The following is a 27,436-nucleotide window of genomic DNA, read 5'->3' on the forward strand; positions in this document are numbered from 1 at the left end:
ACAGAAGAATGAGAGTAGAGGTGAGAGTCCCATAGACCTATCTGGTTTCACAAGACTCTTTCCTAAGACAACTTTAAATTGACTTAGAGTAACTTTTGTGTGATAATCCATAATTCAAGTGGTTGTAGAAAAAGCATGCAGGGAAGTAAATCTGAAAAAAGTTCTAAATTCCTTTAAGAGAACTTGCAGATATTTTCTTTATCTGGTTTTTAGGGCCTGCCTACATTAGTAATTGCTGATTATTTTAAGAGAAAGAAAACCAATTAAATAAACTAATCTAGGGTCTGTCACCTTTTTTTCCTTGTTTCTTTTGTTTTTGTTGTTGGGGAAGATTTGCCCTGAGCTGATATCTGCTGCCAGTCTTCCTCTTTTTGTATGTGAGCCACCACCACAGCATGGCCACTGACAGATGAGTGGTGTAGGTCTGTGCCTGGGAGCCAGAACTGGGCCACCGAAGTGGAGTGCTGAAAAATTAACCACTAGGCCACTGGGGCCGGCCCTAGGATCTGCCACCTTTTACAATTGACCTTGGACCCACTTGGCCCTGTCCTAGGTCATAGTGCAGTAATAATAATAACTTTATTCCTGGCTTCGCATAACACCTGTCCTTGTTTTGTTTCTGCTTTTGTCTCATTTTTGTTCTTATTAACCTTGTCATTCTTCACATACCATGCAAGCTTCTGGAATCCATTCTTTAACAAAGGGAGTGAATAAATAAACTTTCTGTTGCATAGCTCTTTTGGAGAATAGATGAGATAATAAGAAAGTGGTTTTGAAACAGTAAAAAGCCATAGAAATGCAGTTTCTTGTTATTCCTTCCTTCTCGAATCTCTTTTCCTCCATTTGTGACTAACAAGTTTTCTCTCTTTTTGCTATACATTCTATGATATTTGTTTAGGTTCTTGTTACTACTAATCTTCGGGGCATAAAGGTTGCTGTTCTACTATATAAACAAATTATTTTGTTTTTGTTTGTGTGTATGTGTATATTTTCTTGACATCCTCCGTTGCTACAATAATCTTTTCCGGGGGTGCTTCGTCTTTTAATCCATCATCTTATCTCACTTTCTCGCATAATCTGTTACCCTTTGATCTTCTCATTTTGCTTTCATAAAAGAAGAAAGATCAGAGCTGTTTGATGACATTTTAACCATTTTATCTTCATTCACCTACAGGAAAGGAACTATTACTTATTTTCGGTGATCAGAATATAATCAGGTTTTTACCCTTTGGCGATTCAATATTGTCAGGAAATTGTTCTGTTTATGGATCCTTCACAGGAGAATGCATCTCAGTCAGAGCAATTTTTTGAGAAAAGAACCTCACGGGACAATATAGGTTGAGAAAGTGCATCATCGGCACACTTTGCTGTTTGTCATTCATGATTTTCCAGGGTGAAGTAACATATTGTGTCATTTAAGTCTGAAAAGAAAGGAACAGAAGGGCCATTCCTCATCTAAACTTGGAAATTGAGATTACTCTATTATACCTTTTGTGTAAAATGTTTAAAAATCATGACAATTTTTATAACTTTATTTTTTATATTAATAAATATGAGGCTATTTCTTAAACAGTATTCTAAGAGCTTGAATGTGGATAACTAGAGATACCATTAGACAATAATAAAACATAGTGTTAATGAAATTAAATATGCTTGAATTTAGTGAGAAAGCCTAACTGAGGGGTTTCTAAATGAAATTTTAAAAGATCTATTAAATCATGAATTTATTCCCCTGCAATGACTCAAAACATCAGAAGACAGGCAAGCAGAAAGGAAAACTTTTTGTTTGTAGTGCCATTGAGTTGATAGTGATAGCAGAGCTGAACCCAGGCCCTTCGTCCTAGTCTGTCTTAGTCTGGAAGCTCTGCTGAAACCTGTCCCCCATGAATGACCCTGCTGGCATTTGAAATCCCGATGGCAAAGATTTCAGCATCACAGCAACACACAGCTGCCACAGTATGACAACCAATAGCTGGCGGTGTGCTTCCCTGACCAGGAAACAAACCTGGGTTGCAGGGATGGCAGCACCAATCTTAACCACTAGACCACCAGGGCTGGCTGGAAAGAACAAAGCAGGGCAAATATTCAAAATTGTAACTGTGGATGCTCCCCAATGGTAACTGAACTGCCCTATTACTTGACAATTTTGAGACCATGTCTGTGTCTTTCTCACAAGGTCACAGTCAGTGTTAGTATAAATCTCTTTTTAATGGAGTGATAGAAATCTGGTTCTCAAGGGTTTAAGAGGATTCACTTTTATCACATGTTCATATTCACCTAGGTTAATTAATGTTTAGACAAAGCTAATCTTGTTAATAGAATTGTTCAATCCTTTGTAAAATGAGGACACTGAAGACATGTAACATAGAGCCCTTTGGAGTTTGAAACAGCCACTGGTCTCACTAGAATGCCTCAGTTTGGGGAGGTGTCCATTACAGAGAGGCATTCTTACTCTATCTTACCCTCTTGCTCATGTCCTTCTTTCTCCCTTAACATGGTCCATGTGGATGGTGAGAGTCACATACAGGGAGTGAGGACACATCTGTCACCAGTGGATAAATGCACAGTGGGAGGCCTGCCACATCTGCCACCCTTTCAGGATGTCAGAGAGAAGACATCCACAAAGGAGATGCCGGGCATTGGGCTGGTTTCATGCTGCCCCTAATTTGGTGGGTCAGACCTGGTACAAACTGAGGAGGAAGAAAGGCATTGTTCCTGAGAACATAGAGTGAAGTTGGAAGCCCTCCTCTTACTACCTCTGTGATCCTGCCAGTAATTTGATCTTTAAGCTTTCATTTCCTCTTTGATAAAACTCAGATACTAGTAGAACTAACTCCTAGGGCTGTAGTGAGGAGTAAATGAAAGAATTCAGTAAGACCCTTAGCAGAGTGCCAGGTATTCAGTAAAAATTCACAAATGGAAGTTATCATTATTGTTATATAATTTGACCATTCTGTCTTTTTGGCTTCTTTTGGTGTGAGGCCCTGGGCTTTCACTAATATAGTCATGTGCTATTGACTTAAAAATGGAAAGGGATGGCTCTTCCTTTGGAGATAATATAGTTCATAACATCAGAATTTTACAGACCTCTTAAAAAAGTACACACACCCACACATACATGTACATATATGTGTGTGTGCGCATGTATATATGCACATTTATATCATATATATTTAATATTCTCTCTGTGTATCTATTGATGGGTCTGTTGATCTATGATCTGTTTCTTTCCTACTAGTAACATGTCTAGGCCTGATATCTTTAACATAAACTTGGAGAGATGCTGATTCAGAACAAAAATGAACCACTGGGCTAGGACTCAGGTTTAGGCACCTAAGGGGCCCCCCAGTCTAACTTGTCTCAATATCATGCCTCCTGACAGCTTTTGCCTCTCACTGCCTCTGAAGTGAGGAAGCCTACAGGAAGTGAGCCAGTTCAGGTGTTCATCCAGGGTGAAACAAGCGAGTCATGAGACAAAACTGAGTTAGGACCTGAGAGGATGCTGCTAGAACAATAGCTGGGGCAAATGGCTCCAAACTGTGCCTGTGGACCCAGAAAGGCACTGCCAGATTTCTTGGCTGAGCTGGGCTTGGTATGTGGTAAGGAGGGCAGATTCCCCTGAGCAGATCCAGTTCCACTCAATGATGAAACAGTGCCTCAAAGAGACTGACTATGCCCACTCGGGTACGTAAGTCTAAGAGGAAGAAATGGCAGGCTGGGGAGTCATAGGTTGGAAATGAATGAAGTTGGCATGAAGAACACACTCTTAGGAGTGGGGGCTAAAGCAGCTCCCTGTCCTCGAAGGCCTCTATGGCTGGGAGAAGGAGCCACTCATGCAAGTGCTCTGTGTCCTTGGTTGGTCCTTGGGAACAACTCACAGGGGTTGGGTCTCTTCTTGCTCAGTGATGTGATCCTCTCGGCTCTTTCCTATCAAGGACATGATCACCACCCCCCTCTTTACCCAAAGCTCTTTACCCAAAGCTCTTTACCTATTATAGGCTATAAACATTATAATCATATTAAGTATTTTACTTATGAGACCATGCTATTGTACACAGTATAATAATAATAAATCTGGCTTAAGGTTTATTATGCCCACAGGGTACCTAATGCCTTGGTAAACCTTTCCTTTTCTATTATGCTTTCTTTTTTGTCCTTCCCTAATTTTTGAAGCAAGGTGGCTGTATCTAGGACTCCAGTATTAGTTAGAAATTTAATTTTCTTTAAGCGTTTGGATGATTACAGCTGACGGCATTTAGTGAATAATTTTTTTCTGAAAATTAATATCTGCCATGGCATTGAGTAATAGATGATCTCTGAGATGTTCGTGATAAGCGCGGTAGAAATCTCATGCGGGAGGGAGGAGGAAGAGTCTAAGTGAATTAATGAGCGCCCCTTCTCTGCTCACGGCCTCCCCAAATGAAGAACCTGGTTCTCTATTTTGTAAAACACAAACCCGACCCCTAAGCAATTGACTGGAACAGAGGTGGGCCCCTGAGCTGGGACTCAGAGAGAGACTGAGTCTCTCCAGAGACTCACTCAAGAGCAGGCTTACTCATGTTAATTCAGCAGCAGAGATGTGCTGGAAAAGCAAACAAAGCTGGTGAGGAGAAAGAGAATGACATAAACATAAAAATTAGAGCAGAGATGAAAGGAAAAAGAGTCAAGACACCTTCCTATTTCCTGGTTCTCATCCCTTTCTAAGTCCGGCAGCATCCATTCAAATCTGCCCTGGGGTTTTGTGATACACCGCTGAAGTCAAATAACCAATTCCATGTCTTTCCTTAAGATAGCTTGAATTATTAATCTCATTTCTGTTATTTGCTGCCGAAGCAGCATTCGTGAATTGAGTAAATATTCCAGGTAAGACTGCCGTGACCGCTGGTGTTTTCTTTGGTGGGAGCGAGTGTGGGGTGGGGCAGGGAATAGGTCTCTGCTGCCCCATTTCAGACTGTCCCACTTATCTTACACCTTGTGCTTCAAAGTGTGTTTTCCCTTGAAGAGGTTCTTGAGAAGAAAATACTTTGACCTTGAGTTCCCCTCAGGAATTGACCCTGAGATATGTGAAACCTAGGAAAAACAACAGCTTTCTTCTCAAACTGTCAAAGATTTCTTCTGTTGTTAGAGCTGGAAGTTGATTGCACCTTTGGGGGCTAACAGTTCTTTTGTTTTGGAAAAACACCCTATAGGTTTTGCAAAGTTAAAGCCCAGATCCTATGTTGGAAAGGAGACAAGAAGAAGCTGAATTGTTCTACATAGTTATGTCAAGAGTTGTTTCCCTCCTGGGTAAAATAGCATCTCTAAGATTATGTGTGAGGAGAGGCTGACCTGTGATGACAGGGGAAGGGAAAAACTTGCTCTAATTTTTGTTTGTGTTTTTCCTACTCTGGGAGGTGGTTAAGGCCAGAGCCTCTGAAGCCAATCTCCTGGGTTTGAATCTTGGTTCTGCCATTGTATCAGTCAGGACCCAGTCAGGAGGCAGAACCACAACAGTTGCTTGAACAAGACAATTTGATAGAAAGAATTATTGATTAGGAAAAAAGTTGTTAATGAGGTGACTAAAAGGATTTCACTGAGCTAGCAACCTAAAGAAGCAGCTATCACCTCTAGGGCTGAAGGAACAAAGAGGAAAAGTTGAAATAGATAAAATTTAAATTATTGAAGAAGGAGCCCTGTGGAGATGAGACTCAGACCTCTGAGGGGGGGCCACTGCTTGGCTGGGACTGGAGTCCCTGAGTTACCAGGAGGTGCTGGTTGCCTAGTGCTGGCCTTTTGGAAGATGGGGACAAAAGAGGAAGGTGGTTCTGAAAGCAGTATGTATGCATGTGTGTGTGTGCGTTGGTGTGTGCATCCACACATGAGCAGATTATAACTCCCTTATGCCTTCTCCCAGCTTTCAGCCAAAGCTTATTGTATAGTATGTGACAACCTGGTCTCAGTTCTGTTTTGGGAATTAATGGTTTAACCTATGCCCATGCTCGGGGCAACACATAATGGAGATCAAAAGTCACTGAGAGGCTGGCCCAGTGGTGTAGTGGTTAAGTTCGTGTGCTCCACTTCGGTGGCCAGGGGTTTGTGGGTTCAGATCCTGGATGCAGACCTACCCATCACTCATCAAGGCATGCTGTGGTAGCGTCCCACATACAAAATAGAGGAAGACTAGCACAGATGTTAGCTCAGCGACAATCTTCCTCAAGTGAAAAGAGGAAGATTGGCAATAGATGTTAGCCCAAGTCTCATCTTCCTCACCAAAATAAAAGTCACCTGAGAAGACTGGTTCTGAGATGGCCAGAGGTGAAATGTGGAAGAGTGCAGCTGAGAAACAGGTCCACCGGCAGACCATGCAGATGGGGGACAAATGGGATTCATTAATGAAAATAAAAGCATGCCATAGGGACTCCCAGAAATATGTTGGTGAGAAGAACTGGGTCAAATGGAATTGGGTGGGTAAGACTTAGACTTCTGTTTTTATTACATAACTCATTAGTTAATGGAAGAGTCAGTAAGATATTATGACAACTTTGAAAAGCATTTAAGAAACTAGAAACAAGAAAGTATTAGGATAAGATTGCAGAGTTAAATACAAATCTATTTGATGTCCAACAAGCCATAAATCTTGGGGATTATCTCTTCCACCAGACAGAAATTATTTGCATTTCTAAACAACAAAAATCAAACGTTAACAAGTAACTTTACTAAGTCCAAAAATTTCAGTCTTTAGTAAAAAATGAGATGAAGTAAATATATTGCCCTAGGCAATCCTTGGGTGACCTTTGCTCTCATATGATATTGAAAGGATATGCCACCCACCTTTTGGTGTATATTGTATATGTGTGTATATATGTGTCTGTATGCTCAGATTGAAAATTCATGAGGGTGAAAGTTGAACCTGGACATAAAAATTCAAGTTTCTAGTCACTGAAATAAGATCTGTAATAGTAAAGCAGAAAATGTCATTAGATAACCTAACGGCCATCCCAGCCCCATTTTCCTAGCTTTGCATATCATTGTTCACTGCTTGGTTCCTAAGCCCTTTTTTTCTAGCCCCTATGCAGATTCTAAAAACTCCTTTTAATAAATTCAGCTAGTAAATACCCTTTAATAAATTTTCTGCCAAGTGACTAGAATGAGTTTTGTTTTTTAATCAAGAATGCTAATTGCTATAAAAGATAATGAAAGGACCTGATTTTGTGACTATACAAGCACGTTAGTGATCTTTAAGGAAATTAAAAAAGGAGGAGATGTGCCAGAAGAGTAAAGATAAAACCAAAGAAAGAAAAAGAAAGATTTCAGAAGTCATACACAATAGAAAAGATTTTTACAACAGGATATTGAATAAATGATTTATAACACCTGGGAAAGACAGTGGCCATCCTGAGGAAGCCCTAGAGGTTCATTAAGAAGACAAGTCAATTGAATCCTCATACTTTTATTTATGTGTTTTTAACTGGTCACGTTGTTTCTTTATTATTACTTACATAAAAAACTATGTATGAGGGGCTGGCCAGGTGGCTCAGTGGTTAAGTTCTCACATTCTGCTTCTCGGTGGCCTGGGTTAACGGGTTCGGATCCCGGGTGCGCACATGACACTGCTTGGCAAAAGCCATGCTGTGGTAGGCATCCCACGTAAAAGTAGAGGAAGATGGACATGGATGTTAGCTTAGGGCCAGTCTTCCTCAGCAGAAAGAGGAAGATTGGCAGTCGTTAGCTCAGGGCTAATCTTCCTGAAAAAAAAAAAATACCCAAAAAAACAAAAAAACACTACGTATGAGGACTTAACAAGTGGATCATAACAGAAATAAAACACATTTTATATTTTATGTCAAGATACCTTTGTGTATATGGTAGAAGAAGCTAGAAAAGGGTAATATTGTAATTAGGAGATTTCAAAGACTGTTTTATTGAAGGATTTGAAGTCACAACAAGAGATGTCTACAGCAGCAATAGGACTGGATAAAGTGAAAAAAAGCATAGTGCCCACTGTCCAAGCTAATATTACTGTTTTCACTGCAAATTAATTTGGGATCTCTATTAATCATGACAAATTTAAAGCAATTTTGCTAATGACATGGGAAAATCTTAATATAATGTTATGTGAAAAAAGGGGGAGGTACACAGATTGCACGTATAATATGATCTCAACTGGGTAGAAAATTACCTTGAAGAAAACGTGAGGAGCGTATATTAAAATGTTAAAATGATGAACTTTGGGTTGCAGAATTATATATAGAATAAGCCTATGTTATTTTTGTAATTAGAATTAAAGTCAAAAAAAGAAAGAAAAGAGAGGCTTCGGGGTTTCTGGTAGCAGAGAAAATATGAAACATTAACACACAGTTGGTCTGATAAGCTTGAGGAAGAGGAGGTAGTTTTCCTGCAATTAAATTCTTAGAGAATTTTTTCATGTGAAATTTCATAACAAGAAAATAAATATCTCCAGTGCCTCCTCATGTACAGATTCGTACTTATATTAGAAGTAGAATAATTTCTATATTGGAGTAATTAGAATTATAATAATTTGTTATTGTTTCTTGTAAGGGCCTTTCGTAAAAACCAAGGGCATAACATGAAAAACGAGGTCAGTGAAGGTTAATTCTGGGAGGAACCACAGTACAATAAGGAGGTAGATTTTGAGTGGCTAATCTGGTCCAAGAATAGATCTGAGAGAATAATTGACTAAACCAAGGCCACAGAATATGTTAATGGAAGAGTCAGAATTAGACCTTATGACTTGATTTTTCAGCCGGACAATGCTACCCATCACCCTACCTGGCCCAAAAGAAGAAATGCGGAGCCCACTTCAGTTCCAGTGATCGCTATCTATCACTGACTTGAATTCCTTACCCCAAAATGTCCTGTGAAAGCATACGTACCCACATTTTTTCCCCTTACGTTAAACTACTTTTGTATTCCAGACTCTATCTTTCTTTGGATGAGTGTGTGCTTGTGTGTGTATGTGTGTGTGTGTACTTGCATGTTTGTGGATGTGAGTGTCTTAGATTGACAAGGCTTGGAGAGATTAGGACATATTCCATATCCAGATTTTGGCCACAATAGACCAAACTGAAAACACTTGTCCTTCAATGATTAATGGGAGAGAAATTTAGGCATAACGGATGAGAAATTTACAAGATGCTTTTAATATAATTAAAAATAATGTCTCCATTGGCTCTGAACTCTTTTCCAAGCCTAGTATTGGCTTCTTTCCAGAACTAACACATTTCACCCAGCAACTGGAGAACACACTTTTAAGAAAAAGAAAAAATCTTTCTGTCTTTGGATTTATATTTGATTGACCATAGCGTAGTTCGTGAAATTTAATATTAGGTTACCATGTTATGAAAGAATCACTGGGTTGCTCTTATTAATATTTTCATAAAATCATGGGATGTTTTAAAGCAGGAAGAAACACACTAGTTCATCTAAATCTGTCTCATTTTACAGATGAGGAAACTGAATCCAGGGAAGTTACACCATAGCTAACCATTAATCTTATGATTTTCCTTTTTTCCTTCATTCTTTCATTTGAAAAATAATTTTTGAGCATCTCTTATATGTCGGATGATGCAGTACCTCCTAAAGAGTTAAAAACCAAAAGCCATGGTTCACAGCCTTCAGAAATAACAAAGCAGGGGAGGCGCAGCATGCATTAATAAGCATTAATCTATCATAGCGTACGTTGCATTGAATTGTAGTCATGTTCCTAGAGTTACAAAAGATGAGGGAATAGTGAGATTTGCTTAGGCAGTCAGGAAAGCATTTCTAGAATGGATGACATTTTACGTGGACCTTGAAAGCTGAACAGAAATACACCAGATTCAGAAACAGGGAAGAGTCTTCAAGGCAGAGGGAAATGAGAGATACAGGATGGAAGCATTCAAGTTTGTGTCTATTTGGGGAATATCAAGGCCTGGCTTAATCTCTAGGGAGTGACTGAAGGTAAGATTGAGTAGATGAGCTCTGATATAGTTGGAGATGGCTTTATAGGGCCAGCTTGTTTCTATAAACTTTATTCTACAGGTAATGGGAAGCTATCGAACAATGTTAAGCAAGGAAGTGACAATTTACTTATTTTTCACATGGGTCACTATTTGAGAGGAATAGCTGGTGGTACTTTAGAGGATGGACTGGAGGGTGGACTGGAGGGAGGCAACTTCAGATGAAGATGATGAGGTAATAAACTAGGCCAATGAGGGTGTGCCTTACAAAGAAGAAGGAGGTATTTATGAACTTAGAATTGGCAGGACCTTATGATGATTGTGAGGGATAAGAGACAGGGAGCAGCCAAGCAGGAAAATGAGGTTTCTGGTTTTGAAGATTCAAGTCATGGTGATGCCATATAAGTAGGCTTTGAACTATATCAAAAGAGCGGTAGGGAAAAAGTTTGCATGTAGTGTCAGAGATATTCAGCTTACCAGTGATGGGACATTTAAAGGGAAGGTACACAGGAAATAAGTGAAAATCTGTGTCTTAAGTTCAGAAGAAAATTCTGTGCTGGTGTTAGTGATTTTGGAGTATTTAATGTAGGTGAAAGATGAAGCTAAGGAAACTAAATAGAGAAAGAAGAGAAGTCTAAGAACAGAATTCTGGGACATACCATATTTAAGGGATGGATGGGAGAGAGGAACTATTATAAGACATGGTTAGAAAGAATTATTTGTGTGGTAGGAAGAGAATAAAGAGCACAGTGTTGTGGGAATCATGTAAGTTATGATGCTTTCAGCTCCAATTAACAGTCAAACAAACTCAAAATGACTTTAACAATAAAGTGGATTTATCTGTTCATGTAACAACAATAACAACTGAAAACTCCCGAAGTAAGTAGGGCAGAGACCAGGTGTTTTAGTCACAAACCCAGCTCCGTTTCTTTCTGATTATCTCAGAAATGCCCTCCTCTGGGTGCTGGGTTCACCTTTAGACTGCTGGGGAAATGGCTATAGCAGTTCCATACTTTCCATGCACGTACAACCAAGTCCTTTCTTCCAGTGGTTCTATCTCAAAAGTGGGGAAACTTCTTCTCCCCAGTTTCTATCAGTCTTGCTCTTCCATTATATTGGCTTCACATACCTATTGTGGAACCAATCCCTCTGGCCAGTAGAATTCCATATGCTGGTTGCATCATACTTGGGTTTCTAAACTGATCATCAGCATGGAAAGTAGAGAGGGCTTACCTCTTCATATGGGGGGCTCAGTGATCCCTCTTTTGTCTCACAAAGTACAAGAGTGCTAACCAAAGAGGGTGAGGTGGAATGAGAGACAGGGGTATGTCTGTTATAAAAGCCAAAGGAGGAGAGAGTTTCAGAATGAAGGAGTAATTGTTCATACCAGAAATTTCAGGTCAAGGAAGATAGGTATAATAATGAGATCATTACATCTGTCATTTATGTGGCCACTGGTGACCTTTGGGTAAGACCTTTCCCAGAAGTGCTGGATCCGCTCTTGCAAAATACTCTCTGAAGGAGTGTGGCAGCAGAGAGAAGGAGAGAGAGAGGGAGTGTTAACTCAATCACAAGTCAATGAAGCATATAAATTAGTTTAAAACTATTCCTTTATTTTATTGTTTGCATCATCCCACTCTTTCGTAGGTTGAAAAAAGGAGGAAAAATTAATCCTACAATGTGAAAAGAGTGTGACAAGTTTGTGAACAAATGGAAGAGGATATAAACAAAGAGAGAATGATAAATGTATTTGGTGTGGCGAAAGGTGATCACTAAAAATGTGAGAGATGGGATTTCCATCAACATTTCATTGGGATCAACATTATGATCAGAACCATGCCATGTTTTTGGTATGTTCTGTATAGTTAATTTCTTTGCTGCGATGAAAAATGGATAGGTTTAATTTACAAGGTCAGCCTTAGCAAAATTATATGCACTTTGTAATTGTACCGTAATTACATTAAAAGGCGGAGGCAATTTTCTTCAAGTGGGGCCAACCACTCAGAAGATTGGTATAGAAAAGCAATAGGGCAAATTTAGTCAACGACAGGCAGTAGAGTTTCCACATTTCCAATGATCAGTTAAAGCATAAAATAAGTTTTCAAGTTCTAAGATCAGTAAGAATTTAATGTTATTAATTCTGTGATAATAATAATAATATTAAAGGTATCCTCATGTGGCAGATAGGTGTATTTCAGCTTTCAGGGAAAATCATTCTAGCAATGGTCCCCATTTCATTTTCATTTGTATTGCACTTTTCACGATTCATTCAATTTTCTCCCCAAGTAATACTCCTGTGAATTAAGAAAAGGTGATATTATCTTTATTTCTAAATGAGAAAACAGAGTCCTAGAAGAGTTGCTAACTGATTAGTTGGAAGTTACCAGTTATCTTGACTGCTCACAATGTTTGGGTTGCAGCTGTTCTTTAGTGAATGGAGAGTTATCAAGATATGCAAAGCAAGACTCAAGGGCATATCCTGTTAGGACCATACTGAAGCTGGGAGAGGTGAATTCTTGGGTAGTTTTTTACTCAGAGCAGACCAAATAGACTGGGGTGAGGGTAAGGCTTCTAAAGTAAAGAGCTGGACTAATGATTGACCCAGGCTCAGGCTAAGGACAAAAATGTGCAAAAAGCTTGTTTCATAAAACATCAAATTTGGAAATGACTAAAAAAGCATTCTAATATACTCTCTCCTTATACCATGAGGATGCAAAGACCCAGAGCATTATGAGCTGGGTAAGAAGCAAATCTTCCTCACTAGCCCAGTGACTCCTAGCTCACTGCTCTTTCCACTGCCGCACATCACAATGTGGAGTTCTCAAGACAAGGAGCATAAACCTGATGGAGAAGCAAGTACGGATAGACAAGTCATGTGGTTCAGAGGCTCCTCTCCCATCAGAATTCAGAGGACAGGGAAAAAGTTATTTCCCTAATGCCAAGGGAACAATTGGTCTGGTCAAGTAACAGTGTGAAGGGCACTACAGGAGGATGAAAGAAATTCAAAGCCGGAAGGACTTCTCAAAGTCTTGCTTGCTACAAACATGTCTGATGAATTACAAAGCTGGGCGTTGGGACATATCCTACATTCTCTGCAAAGATATTGAAACATTTGGAAATTTTCTGCAGTGCTGATGTAATTTGTCTTGATTTTGGGAGACGCAGTCAAATTTTTAAAATTGCGGACACTGTCCAATAATAGATACCTCTCTTTTGGGGGTTAGGGATGGAGAAGGGAATGCAACTTCTGGCTGATTTATCTCTCTCAGAGCAAGAAGCAAACTGCCTTGTTTATTATTAGCCATAGTTATTACACTATTTATAATCTGTTTTCCCATAAGAATAGTATTGCAATGATGAATGACAACATATATATAGAACAAAATGAATTTATGGCAGGATGCATTTCCAGGGACACGAACAAGAAATTAGGTCGGCAATATCTTCAAGCTGTGCTGGCAACTCCAATTCTGCCGAAGAACTCACCTTTGAAGGATAAGAATGAGCAGACACATTTCTAACATGTATTAGATTGCAAACTCCCCTCCCCGAAGAGAGGGCCATCTCTTATTCATTTTTTTAATTGCTCAGCACCTTATTCATAGTGCACAATCAAATAAATGTACATAATAATAAATAAATAATAATAAATAATGTTGAAGTGCAACTGACTTTTTTATTATGACTTTCACTCATCACAAATGACTAACATATATAGGGTGCTTACTGTGTGTTAGAAACTGTTCAAGTGCTTTACATGTTTTAACTCTCTATCCTCATGACAACCCTGTAAGGTAAATATTATCCTCTCTCCTCTTATATATTCAAAGGAAACAAGGCACAAAGAGATTGAGTAATTTGAAAGATTAAATAACACAGTCAAATAAACGGTAGATCTTGGATCTAATCCTGGGCACACTGGCTATGGCCACCGCTATACTACACTTCTTCTTGTGTGTGTGTAGGTGTGTGTGTGTGTGTGGTGTGGTGTGAGTGAGGGTATGTATATTTTGCTATTAATTTATATCACTATAATTTAATTTATTTTCCCTTTCCTTATTGAATTATGTTGCAAATAGTAAATTTTTACTTTTATATTCTATTCCACTGAAGTCTATGTATTCTTGTGTCAGAACCGTGCCATAACTCTATAACATCTTTTGTTATCTGCTTGTCCCATCCCTTCTCATTTCCCTTATTTTTCAAAATTTTGGCTATTTTTCCACATTATTTTATCTTTCCTTTTTTGTTTTCGATGTCTTTTCCTGACTTAGGAAAAACTCTTCTTTCTCCAGAGACCTCAGGCCAGGAGCATTCTGTTAGAATGATGCAGGAAATACAGAGGTCAAGACGGACTCTGAGAGATAAAAAATAGCCTTAGGATGGGGATAGAAGTGTAAGGTATCAGGCACATGTGATGAGCTGGGGTTTTATCACTCCAGCCTTGCCATATTCAGCTGTGTGTGTGTGTATATGTATACACACATATACATACATAGTATATGTATATGTATACACACATATGTTTTTTTCTGGGCTTCAACTGACATCTTCTCTGGATGTAGGAAGGGTGAAGGATTTGGGAAAGCAATTATTTTAGTTCACAAAATAGTCACTCTGGGTAGAGGGGACCTGATTGTTCTCTAGCCCAATGTGTCCTTGAAAAGATGGTAGCAAATATGAAGAGGCCAACGGAATGGTAGAAAAATGATTCAGAATATTTCAAAGATCTTTCTTATTGGATAAGGCTTGGTGATACCCAGCAAAGAATCTTCCACAGTTTGGGGGCTGGGGTTGGGAAAGGTTGATTTGGGGGAAAGGAAGTGGGAGTTCCTTCTGTTTTGATGATAATAATTACTATTTATTGCATGCTTACTATGGGCCAGGTGATATTCTAAGAGCTTTACATACCTTGTCTCTTTGTGCCCACCCAATTCTATAAAGTAGGTAATACCATCCTCTTTTCACAGATGAAGAAGCAAAGGATCGGATCAGCTGGGTGGCATAACTCATCAGACAAATACAACTGGCAATTCAGACCTGTTAAAGTCTAAATTCTTCGGCATGGTTTACAAAGTCTTCCACAATCTGCCCTTTGCCTTCCTATCAGCCTCATCTCGTACCACCTCAATGCAACCCCACAGGATGTTTTTCCAGTTCTTTAAATATGTCTTGTTTGCTATGGCAGATGCACTGCTATGCACTCCCCAAGGCATTTCCTTTTCTTCCCAAGAACACAGGAAACTTCCTTTCTCAGCCTCCCCTTTCATTTCGGTGGAACCATATGACTAATGGGATGGGGGTGAAAGTGATGTACAACATTCCCAGACCTGGCCCCTGCAGCATTTTACATCCTCGACTATGTTTTCTTTCTTTTTCTTTTTTTTTGTGAGGGAGATTGGCCCTGAGCTAAAATCTGCTGCCAATCTTCCACTTTTTGCTTGAGGAAGATTGTCACTGAGCTAACATCTGTGCTAATCTTCCTCTATTTTATGTGGGATGCCACCACAGCATGGCTTGATGAGCAGAGCTAGGTCCACACCTGGGATCTGGGCCTGCAAACCCTGAGCTGCAGAAGCGGAGTGTGTGAACTTAACCACTACACCACTGGGTTAGCTCCCTTGACTATGTTTTCTGTTCCCCATCTGCATGGGGAACATGCAGCTGGACGACAGAACCTCAAGTTGAGCTCTTGCTTCAGTACTTGGAGAACAGTTACCCAAACCAGCTGCTCAAAGAGCTGAGATACGAGAGACAAAGTTTTATTGAATAAATATCTGAGGTTTTGGAATGGTTTGTTATACCATCTACTGTTACCAACTGTGATTAAATCACTTGCTCTAGACTAGAGGTTGGCAAAATTTTTGGTAAAAGGCTATGTCATAAATATTTTAGGATTTGCAGGCCACGTGGTCTCTTTTACAACTACTCAACTCTGGCATTGTAGTGTCAAAATGGCCTTAGATAATATGTAAGTGAATAGGCATTGTTGGGTTCCAATAAAACTTTATTTACAAAAACAAATACTGGCCCCATTTGGCCTGTGGACCACAGTATGCTGACCCCTATGTTAGACAAAAGGACTCGAACAGCATGCTGATCTCTCTGTTTAAACTTCTCTGTATTTCTCCATCACTCCAAGACTCAACCCATCCTTTGCCTGGATAAACCGTTACTTACTTTTCATACTTTGGCTAAGATATTCCCATCTCTCCACTTTCTCTGTCTCCCCCTTCCAGTTAGGTCAGGACCTAATATCATATGTTCCCATGGCAACCACTTGCACTTCCTTTTTCATAATAAACCTCCCATTTATAATGATTTGCTCAATGTCTTCCTTCCTCACTATGCTGAGAGCTTCCTGAGAAAAAGAAGCTATGTCTATTTCATTCACTGTTTTATCTCTAGAATCTAGCATAGGACCTGGCACAGAGTGGATGCTATAAATACTTGTTGGGTAAATGGGTAACTAAAAGGCATATATTATTAACCACTGCCTTCAAAATATAGAACTTGTGGAAACTCATCCTTTCTTCCCCTTCCCTCTTCTATTCCTCCTTGTCCTTTAGTCCTTGGGCTCAATATAGCCAAAAGGAAACCAAACCCACAATTATGGTGTTATAGTCATAGTCTTGAATGGAGACAATACCACAAAGATATTTACCCTTAGGCGTACTTTTTTGGTATCAATACTGACCTTGTCTTCACCTCATTCAATATTTTTTCTTCAGGACCATAAATCTTGGGAAGTCTTCTCATAAATGCCAATTTCTGTCACAGCTCTGAAAGCTAATTCCATCTTGAGCCACATATCTGGGAAGAGGCTATTTCTGAAGTTCTGTCATCATATTGCTCTAACACCTATGAATCTGAAAAGCTTTCCAACTTTCCTCAGCATTGTAGATAGGAGGTTAGTGGACCACTCCAAATGGTCAAATATAGCTCTGCCATATACAAAAAGAGAAGATGGGAGAAAAGGTGTTTTATTGTCAGGATACAGAATAAATACAAGAACTAACGAAAGCTTAGAATAGTATAAGAAAAAAAGATATGTAAAGACAGTAACAGAGCAGCTGAGACAGTGAAAAAGTCAAATAAGATGAACTTGTGCTTCTGTTCAGTGGTTTGATCTGATAAAATGTGGGGGCTGGAGAACTCAAATACTGTCACGGGCAAATTCAAAATGCAGCTAAAATTACTGGGCCTACCAGCTGACTGGTGAGCTGCGCTTTTGATTTCCCCATGGGTTCCCAATGGCATCTGTGAGCCGAAGGCAGGAAAGACAGGTTTGCCAATCTGAGAAGAGTCCAAAGGCATTTTACTCAACAGCCAGCGTCTGCTTGCCTCGTCCCTTGTCATGTGGTCATGGAGAGTCCACAGGAGTTTGTGCAGGTCAATTGGAGAGGGGGTTGGAGCAGGCAGCGTCAATCTAAGAAATTGCAGTGTCAGTTGAGTGTCAGGTGCAGGGTTTCTAGCCATTTGTGTCTTTCAGTCTAACATATAGTCTAGGAAGTAGCTTAAATGTAATATATTTGGTGGAATAAAATCAAATTACTAATATTTTTCATAGAGGCAAGCCTCACAGGTCCTAGATGGGGAATTCATCAAAGACTATCTGACCCCAATTCATTTACAGAAATGAATCATCTCCCAAAATCTGGTTTCTTAACAGCAACTGGAATCTTTACCTCTGACACAGAAGACAATCAGAGCCTTCTAACTGCATTGCTGTCATTCTGTTCCTGGAACCCAGCTCATTGTGTTGTGCTGTAAATACCTGCAGAATTTATGAATGAACGAATGACGTGACTGACTGGCTGACTGGCTGAATGAGTGGATGAACAAATGAATGAAAGCTGTTGAAGAGAGCCAAGTTAACATTTGGCCCCAAGCTCATCCTTTTCTCTTTTTCTGATACTATTTCCACTACTACAATGATCATTGGTCAAATGGCATTATAATAATAATAACAGCACAACAATTAACAGCTATGCAGCACTTTAATATACCTTATTTTAAGGAATTTGAAGCATTTGGCCTCAGATTTCTGGGTGCATTTCATTGACTCATGTTGACCCAGGTATCAATTAATGAGTAATCACTACCTTCACCCTCCTGGGAGTAGGGCCCCTGTGTGATGGCGTCTTGCACAGCACTCAACAGAGAGAGGAAATATTGTCATTCTGAACATAGACAACTAAATTAGGAGACCTTGATGGGTCAGTTACATTTAAAATGTAAAGCTTCAATTTATGCCTCTGATGGAATTCAGTGTGATCATTAGGATAAGCGAACACATCAGGCATTCAATATAAATGCTGGGCCAAATGTAATAAAGAAAGGAAGTTCTTTTCTCCACTGTGTCATTTTGTTTTGCAATTTGAAGGGTTGCTGCATACTGCAATTCTCCAGAATAACACAATTCTTCAGCTAAGATGCTGGATCCGACATATTTCAAGCTAATTAATTGGCATTATAAAATCACATTGTGTTCTCTAATAGTTTTGCAACATAATTTTTCATGAGAGCAACAGAGATTTCCAAAGCATAAAAAAAATGATAAAAGACAACGATGATCTGGTTGGGTTGCCCCAGCTCATTGCTGTACCAGGCTGAAGCTCTGCTTTTGGAAAGTCAACTGATGCCCTGCTGCTCAGACGCTGGGTTCTCCGGCTAATTAAATGGCTATAGCTATGCTATTTTCTTTCTGTCTTACTTTTTAAAAACAAAGTATATTCTTTTTCCATTATGACAAATTTAGAGAACATGAAACAGTAAATATAACAACTGAAAAGTCACCCTCCTCTCTTCCTACCACCATCCATCCACATTGTAAATATTTCTTGAGTGCCTGCCATGCTCAGGCACTGTTCTAGGCACTGATAATTTCTTGAATTTCTAAATACCCATTTCAACTGAAATTAAGAGGATCTGGGTGTAAAATGTCCTTTAATGAGAGTGCAACTGGGTGAGGTTTGTCTTCAGTCCTCTGTCCATTTAGTCTCTGCCTCAGTCCTTCCACAACTCCATTCCCTGCTTTTCAGAAATTCCCCTCCCAGCACATAGCACTCTGGGTCCTTCTGTTGTTTTCTTTATGTAGGATATAAAACTTACTTTCAAGAATTGTTCTGATAAGAGTTCATGACCAGCTAAAAATGACACTTGGAAGCTTATAGCCAGCTGGGGTTCTTGGACTTCTTGGGCTCAATAAAGGCGGTTTTTAAGTTGAAAGACACTAAAGAGCATATTTTTATCTGTGATAATGGTGCATGAATGAATAAAACAGAAGACTTGCTTGGAATTTCTATTAGTGTTTGATGTATAAACGTAAGAAATGCTGTTATTCAAGTACAGTGTGATAAACAAGATCTTCGAAAACAATGTAACCAAGTGTTAAAAATAAAAGCTTATCCTCTTTATTGGTGAAATTTCTGGCATGGAAGTTAAGGTGGGTGTCAGGGGAGCAGGGTGAGCAGGTTCCTACTCCTGCTTAGGGGTAGTTCTGGCCTGGCCCAAACGTTTCATATGTTTCATAGCAGTGGAAGAGAAGGCAGCGAGCTGAGTGTGGCAGGGGGGATTGCTAGAGATGTGCTTTCCTGGACACTGTGCCTGGCCCTCTGACGACATGGAAATCGGCACAACTTGCTTAATGGATGCCACTTCATCCTGCTGAAAGCTGACCAGAAAGGGTGTCCGTTTTATAGCCCCACAGCCTTCTGAGCTTTGGGTGTCGGAATCTTGAGCAGCTCAGAGATCAAAGAGAAGAGCCCTTCCTCCAGATTTTGAAGATCAAGATTTTTCTCTAAAGAGATTTTTCTTCCAGGCGTCTCTGGGTTGCTATTAATTTGCAACCCAACTGAGTGGGTTAAAAATGTCTTTTGATCACATACCAACATGTGGTCATCAGAACACTGGTGACATTCAGCCACAAAAGAAAATCAGGGAGGGAGGGATCTCAAAGTGACCTTGGTGACAAGAGGGACTTCCTCAGTGAAGCATGCATCTCAGGCGAGGGTCTCACAATGAGTGAACTGTGACCAGCTGACATTTCATCAGTGAGTCGCCGCTCAAGTATTTGGAGAGGGTGCATTGATCCCACTCTCCTGGAAACCCCCAAGAGCTCTCACAAAATGCCTGCTTTCATTTAGCTTTGGTTAAAACAACTAAAATTTCCATCTCATAATTGTTGAGACATCTCAACAACATAGTCCTTTCTTTCCTAGCTTGCAACTCAAACAAATATTGTTTCATTGACATCTTGCCTGTTCCCCAGCCTCATACCAATGTAAACAATTTTTCACATTGAAAGGCATTTCCCAGCAGTCCCTGAGGGTGGCAGTATTGTTCATGAGTCAGTGACTGGTACAAGAAATTAGGCACCTGCTAGGGAAATGATTTAAGGAGCATGGCTTTACACTATTAAAATGAGCAAAGTATATAATGAAGAACGAGCATTCTTTTGAGCCCACAATATAATTAATGCCTCCAGAGCCATTCACTCCAACGTGTATATGAAGTGCAAAAATAAAAGATGAAACCTAAAATGCTCATGTCAACAGAAATATATGGATAAAAGTGGCAATGCAAATACTATTTCAAATAGGCTCAATTCCAAATAATTACTTAATACACGTTTACTACCCTCAATGCCTTAGGTTCTATGAGTTATCCACAGACAGCTGGCTGGGCAAATTTAGATGATGTCAATTCACCAGGAATTTTCCAGGAGGAGACAAGCTGCTATTGCTCTCATCCAACTTAACTCTCCAAGAATTTGCAATCCATGTGGCTTATTAGTAAACACTCTGTTGTCCTTTGAGCTAAGTCATTTGAAGGTCATGTAGCAAGGCTGCTCTAACAAGATATTTGACACTTAGGCTTATGTGAATAAAGCTTCTCAGAATGATCCAAAGTGGAATTGAGCAATTAGAATTCAGTGAAACTCACTGGTAATTTTAAATGAGAAAAAAAGTCATTACCTATAGGATTGATTGGAAAGAAGATGTCGATGTCTAGGCCCAGTCAAAATCAGTCATTTCTGGGAATCAAGATGCCTGTGACAGTGTTTGGGCATACCTGGGGATGACGTCATAGCGCCACCTAGGAACATGGTAAATGATTGATGTCAGACCTGAGTGGAAATTTCAAAGGCATACATTAATAGTAGCTGAAAGGGAAAAAGCTGTAGTTTAGTTTCTACAAACAGATCAGGGATGTGAGGAAAGCCCCTGGGTATGGGAAGTTGGGAATATCCAGGTCTTCCCAGAAGACTCAGAGTGAGAGTTCCCAGACTTCTAGTTGAGTCACTTGTACCTTTTACTGTGTTTGGTCTTTGGGGTTTTCCAGTTTTCTAGAACTCTGAGAGACAGGAGGCACAGATAATTCTTCTTGTATTTAAGCGTCTGAAAAGAGGCAGCATAACTTTTCCACTCTTCATTGCTTGATATAGGAATGAATTGCCTGGTGGGTGTTACACATGATTGCCAACCATTTACTGAGTCACTCAAGAACCCTTCTTCCTGGAGGCCATTAATAATAATTTAGGAAAAGTCTTCTGGAAAGAAGTGTGATTTCTAGAATTTCAAGTTAATAAATAATATCATGTTTACCAGGTGGTTACTAAATACCAGATACTAGTACAGGTGTTTTACATGTATTATCTCATTTAATCCTCATGACATCCTCTGAGGTAGGTACTAACATTATTTTTTATTTCTTAGGCAAGGAGATTGAGGCTCAAAGGACTTCAGCTTGCCGAAAACCTGGACCAGTAAGGGACAGAGCTGGGATTCAAACTCTGTGCTTCTTTCTTAGAGGAAAGAGCAGATAAATTTATGAAACCATTGAATGGGTTTGTGAATTTATTAAATGTTCTTTAATTTGTGATTTTAGTTGGCAGAGAGTGGTTGGTTAGCTTGGTTATATTATATTGTTGACTGTTTCACAACCTCAGATAAAATCCCTTACTTGAAGCCCACCATTTTGAAACCGCATCCCATTGGTCAAAAAAGATCAGATAGTAAGAGTATTGATGGGCTGACACTAAACCAGATTATGTAGGGAAAAGGAATAGTATCTTTTTTCACTTGAGGGGACAATGTAGGAAGGTCAACACCTAGAGATGATCGATGACTTAACAGCTGTCTCCTCAGCAGCTCAACCCTCCACCAGTGAACTCGTCATCCAAACCTGTGCCTGCTCAGGGCCAGAGCTGCTGCTTCTGCCATTACTGGAGCCCCTACACTCCCCAACAGAGATCTAACGACCAGATTTCTGCTTTATTCCCGTGAAGGAGACCTGGAAAATGTGCATGAGCCTGTCCTTAGACCACACAGTTGGATGGGTAATTCCTTGAAAGTGAGGAATGACAAAATATGTGCCAGCAACCTGACATCTGAGCAACAAAAGACCCCGCTACTCGTAAAGAGATACTTTCTGGGTCAATTGAAGTTAGGTCGCAGCACAGCTCAGTAGACTATACTCTCTGAGTACTGTCTTCTCTGGGGTGTCCAGTGATCACTGGGCTGTCATCCAGCCTTCAAGGGGCAATCCTGAAATCAGTATTGGTGCTATGCCAGTAGAAACTCCAATTGGTTTCTTTAGTTAGCTTTAATTATTTTACAGTAACTGTGGAATTGAGAGACTCTCACTCAAAGTCATTGGTTGGTATTGGCATGGAATATACAATTGCAAGCAAGTAGAGGCAGGGGAAGGGAGGAAGTCAGATTTTAGTGGGGCTTCAGGCAGTCGAGATAATCTGGGATAGGCCTCTGCTATTACAACCATTTTTGGCATCACAAGTATGTGCAAGCTATACCAGGAAGTTAATATTATAAATATAATCAAGGAACAAAGGGCCTAAATTAGCGTTTCGCAACTCAACGCTTACATAGGAAACACCTGGGAGATTTGTTGCACATTTAAATCTCTGAGTGACACCTGTTCAATAGGAACCCGATCCCTTAGCATATAGGCAGAAATTAGGAGAGCTGGTTCATGATTTAAATAGAGCTACAGTTCTCAAAATGTAGTTCTCAGACCAACAGCATGAGCATTGCCAGGGATCTTGTTAGAAATACAGATTCTTGAGTCCTACCCTAGACCTATGGATAGGACCTGGGGATAGGACCCAAGAAGCTGTGTTTAACAAACCCTCAAGGTGACCCTGATGCCTGATAAAATTTGGGAATCAGTGGAACAGAGAGCTCTCTTTAGGCCTATAATGACACAAATTAGCTGTTGAATCAGAAATTTGTGGGGATGGGGCTCTGAGATCTGTATTTTTATTATGCTTCCCTGGTGATTCTTTTGCACACTTGTTTGACAACAATTGATCTAGAACAAAAGCCTTCTTTTCCTTTTTCTTTTGCCAAGGCACTTCCCTATTATCTGCAAGGCTAAGAACCAGATCATTCCTCTGGTTACTGAAAGCCTACCTTCTTGGGCAAAGAGCAGGAGAGAAACTCTATTCAGTATATCCTTGACAAGCTTGGTATAGATACATGTGAGTGCATGTGTGTATGTAAGCATTTGAAACAATGATCAATCTCTACCCAAAAGACTTATTCTACCATGACTAAAAGTTAACAAATTCCTCATTGACTTTATTACACTGCCTGAGATTTTACCGATTAGAGATATATTTGGGTTAGTAAGCATCTTTTCAAATTCAAATATGAAAGTAAATGGATGTTAACATCAGAAGAACTTTTAGAGATCACCAATCTTGTACTTTTCTTGTGATGGTGACTGTTTAGCATTTCAGCACCTTTTCTCTAGGTGACATCCATACATGCAAGTAACTTACTCCCAGATGCCCACATAGGCACTGCCCACCATCCCATGCAATTCTCTGCAGGGAGGTACAGAAACTGACCATCAAGATGAGGTCAATAGTATCATCCATTAGCTCCAACCAGATATTATTGGAAGCCAACAACCCTGTGTTATAAACCTTTGGCTTGAATACACAGACATGTCTTCTGGGGCCAATTTTTCAAGAAGTTCAGGGTACAGTGTTACAAACTGCCCTCCAGACCCATAGCTCCTCCGGTCTCTCTGAGTGAGGCTTGGCATGTCTCTTAGACATCACTCGGTATGTTTTGATAGAGCAAGTCCATTTTGCTCATAAGCACCTGAGATGCCAGGTGTAATCATCGCTGCTGGACACAGACTGCCAGCCAGGGTCAACTCACATCCCAGTGCACCCTGCTCACTGCCAGGAAGGAGGAGAGTGTTCTGCATCCCTACAGAATTGGCACTGATATTCAGGTCAAGCATGAAAATCATGGCATTTCTGGCAAATTCTGAGGATCAAGCCTTAGTCTAGCAGGTTCAGGTGCTTTCTTAAACCAAGGTTGATGCCTATGAGTGAATCCTGCAGATAGAGCAGCCTCTGCCAGCAGAAGCCCAGACTACTTCCAAAGAATTGTGCCTGGAGGACATACTAGAGTCTGCTGCTGTTTCTTATTATCCATGGTTTCCCCTATTCTTTGTTCTCTTGTGACTGGAAACTAGGACCTCTTTCTTACCAAGATCCATGCTTCCGGCTACACCTCAGAATTCTACCACCAGCACTGCCTCTGTCCCTCTGAGTCTGCTTCAGGAGACCCCTCTTCTAGCCTGTTGCATCACTTCTTTCTCTGTCAATCCTGATTGGCCATCTACTAGTAGATGTTTTCTTATCAGGAAGCAGTAGAGGGATAGCTGGGTGAGAGATTAATAAGTGACACTTGTGTTCTTGCCAAGACTGTATACTCCCTTTCTGTGCTCTAAACAAAGTCCTCTATAAAGAAGTAAATCTTAACCACTTGAGATTGCTACTTTCTGGTGTTGCTTCCTCATCCTCTAGATTAGAAACTCTTGATGATGAACAACTCTTAATAAAGTTGGTGCGTTAGGTACCCACTCATATCGATAAGGAGAATCATGGGTAGAAAGCAACCATCCAGAAGTATGGAAACAAATAACAATGCTCCTCAGCTTATGCTGTGCTCTTAAATCTTCCTGTAGTTATGAATCTGATCCTACATGACCTCCTGGGCAGAAAGATCTTTATCTATTTGGATATCATATTAAATCATCCCTTGAACAAATATTGAAGCTTATACAGCACTGTCTCTGGGAAAACCCTGAGGGATGTGAGTTTGTGTCCAGGGAAGACAATTTCTTGAGATTAAATGTTAGTGATTTTGCTCTGAAACTCACACTCTAGAATAATTAAAAGTGGCTAGATATTATGGGTGATTTATTCCCCACTGTTACATTCTAAACAGGTTTAGTTAGTAACTAATTTTAAGAAGAAAAGGAGAGACGTCTATTCCACATAGCCATGATCTTTCTGAAGCTAAAAGTCTTGTTCACTTCTGCCTTGACCTGCTTTACCCAGACGCGGACTATACCTACACTGAATACACTTAAAGGGACCATAGTCTACTGTGCAGAACTTATTGCAGTGACCTTGGGACCTGAACCTATCTCTCATCTCCTCTTAGTCAAGGTTAATTGTACTCTGCAGGAAAGCGAGTTAATAGTCAATAGACTATTTTCTGATAAGGTATGGGAACATGACACTGAGATCTTGCATCCCTTGGCAGAAGCGCTTAGACTGTGATAGTTTAAAGCTGTTGGAAGGCAATCACAGGAGTCTGCTCTTGACTACCTTCACCTCCTTCTTCACGTGATTAAACTTCACCACACATGTGCCAAGCAGCTACAGTTGGAGTGCTGATGCTCTCTTCTGGAGATGGGTGGTTCAAAAAGTGATTCTCCTTAGAAATATTTCTATCCTGAGAATTTTGGTCCCTTTAAATACACGTGGCATTTCCATCCAACTGACAGGGAAACTACGTAAAAATCCACTATGGGTATTGGTACACTGATTCCTCATTCTTCCAAGCTTGACTCCCTTTACTCTATCTGCTCACTGTCATCTTCTTTGCTCATTGCCTCCTCTGACAGCATATACATTTCAGGTGTACATTATTATATTTCGTCTTCTGTTTAAGAATATATTGTGTTCACCACCAGAATCTAGCTGCCATCCTTGACTCTGAATCTTAGTTTCTACTTTTCTTTTGGCTACTTGAATTTGGTTCTCTGTTTTTTGTTGTTACTTCTTTTTCATTTTTGTTTGACCAAAATATTCTGAATTGGAAATTGATTCTGTCTTGGGAGAAGACTTCAAAAATTTGCTCTTCTGTTCTACATGCTGAAACCATGGATATGGAGCTCCCTGCTCTCTTCTCACTTGGGTGTAGGGTGGATGGGTTGATAAATGTTTGTGTTTTCAGTCCATTAAAGTGCATGGGGTATATATATGAGTATGGCTGGGAGGCTCATAAGGAAAGTCACTGCCACCTGGTGGCTTCAAAATTTTTCTGACTTGCCTCACCCTCTCCTTCATTCTATTTTCTGACAGTTTTGCTATCCCTTGCTCATCGACTTCCTGGTTCTCTTTGATTATTTTGGCTGTGTGCCTTGGCTCCACCATCTCCTTCCTTTTAAAAAAAATTGCAACCTTGGATGTTGCAAACTTTTAAAAAATATCTGTTTTTGCTCTGATAGTGATCATCCTTGAGATTACTCCACCTTGGCTCTGGGCCTCACTCAGCACTAGCCTTTCCCAGCCCCGGTGGCTACATGCACATGAGCCCATCTCCCTGCAACCACTTTTCTCCTGCTAAGCAATTCCACTTCCTTCCTTCATTCTTCATTTGACCTAATCATTTAGTCTCCTTACCTCCCTTAACCTTCTTGACTGGATACACTCCACTTTCTCCATAGCCCTCATGGTGTGTGATTCTCAGAACAACACAAATCAGCCTAGAATTGAGGGTACCATCATGCCCTTTGCTTCATGCACTGATATATTTCTTCAACAGAGCCTAAGTTCACATTTGAAATTCTGTCATCTCTCACAACATGAACATTAATGTTTAACATTTGCTTTAGTGAAAATCCAGAAGGCTTTCTATTCTGCTGTTCAAACCTACCTCATCCTTTCTATAATTGGATACTTCTCATCTTTTTAAAATCTTCATCCTAAAAAAAATGCTCTTGATACTAAGTACTGTTAGAAGATATACTGAGGCATATTAAAAATTTTGAGTTAATTTGAACAAAAATTAATTTGAATTGGGCAACATCCAATCTTGCAGATAGAAAGGAGCTCTGAGGAGCTGTACAAAATGGAAGCCTTTTTATAGGCAGAAGGGAGTAGGAACAAGGAACTTATACGAGGTAAAAAAAACGGTTTGGTTATTGCAGAGCTACTTTCTTTTAAGGGATGGCAGGGGTCTATCAGTCAGATTAACTAACTAATGCTGATCAGATGATTTATGATTGACTGGTTTAAGATTTCATTTCTGGGAGAACCAAAACTGTAATTAAGTCTCAGTTTAGTGACGTGGGGCTTAACATAAGAGACTCCATTTTGGGCCTGTCGTCTTGTTTTTAACAGTACAATACAATGCTTTTCAGATTATGCTCCAATTGAA

At 39.9% G+C, this 27,436-nt stretch overlaps 1 protein-coding gene across 1 annotated transcript in view; it reads left to right on the forward strand.

The window, feature by feature from the left end:
- Positions 1-21,824, forward strand: part of FUT10 (fucosyltransferase 10) — a 171,364-nt gene extending 149,540 nt beyond the window's left edge. Inside the window, exon 6 of the mRNA XM_070253274.1 lies at positions 21,659-21,824. Within this exon, the coding sequence (XP_070109375.1) occupies positions 21,659-21,712 (54 nt within the window). The 3' untranslated portion in view covers positions 21,713-21,824. The remainder of the gene's footprint in view (positions 1-21,658) is intronic.
- The last annotated feature ends 5,612 nt before the right edge of the window (positions 21,825-27,436 follow it).

The sequence above is a fragment of the Equus caballus genome, chromosome 27, assembly GCF_041296265.1.
Source record: "Equus caballus isolate H_3958 breed thoroughbred chromosome 27, TB-T2T, whole genome shotgun sequence".
Lineage (NCBI taxonomy): Eukaryota > Metazoa > Chordata > Mammalia > Perissodactyla > Equidae > Equus > Equus caballus.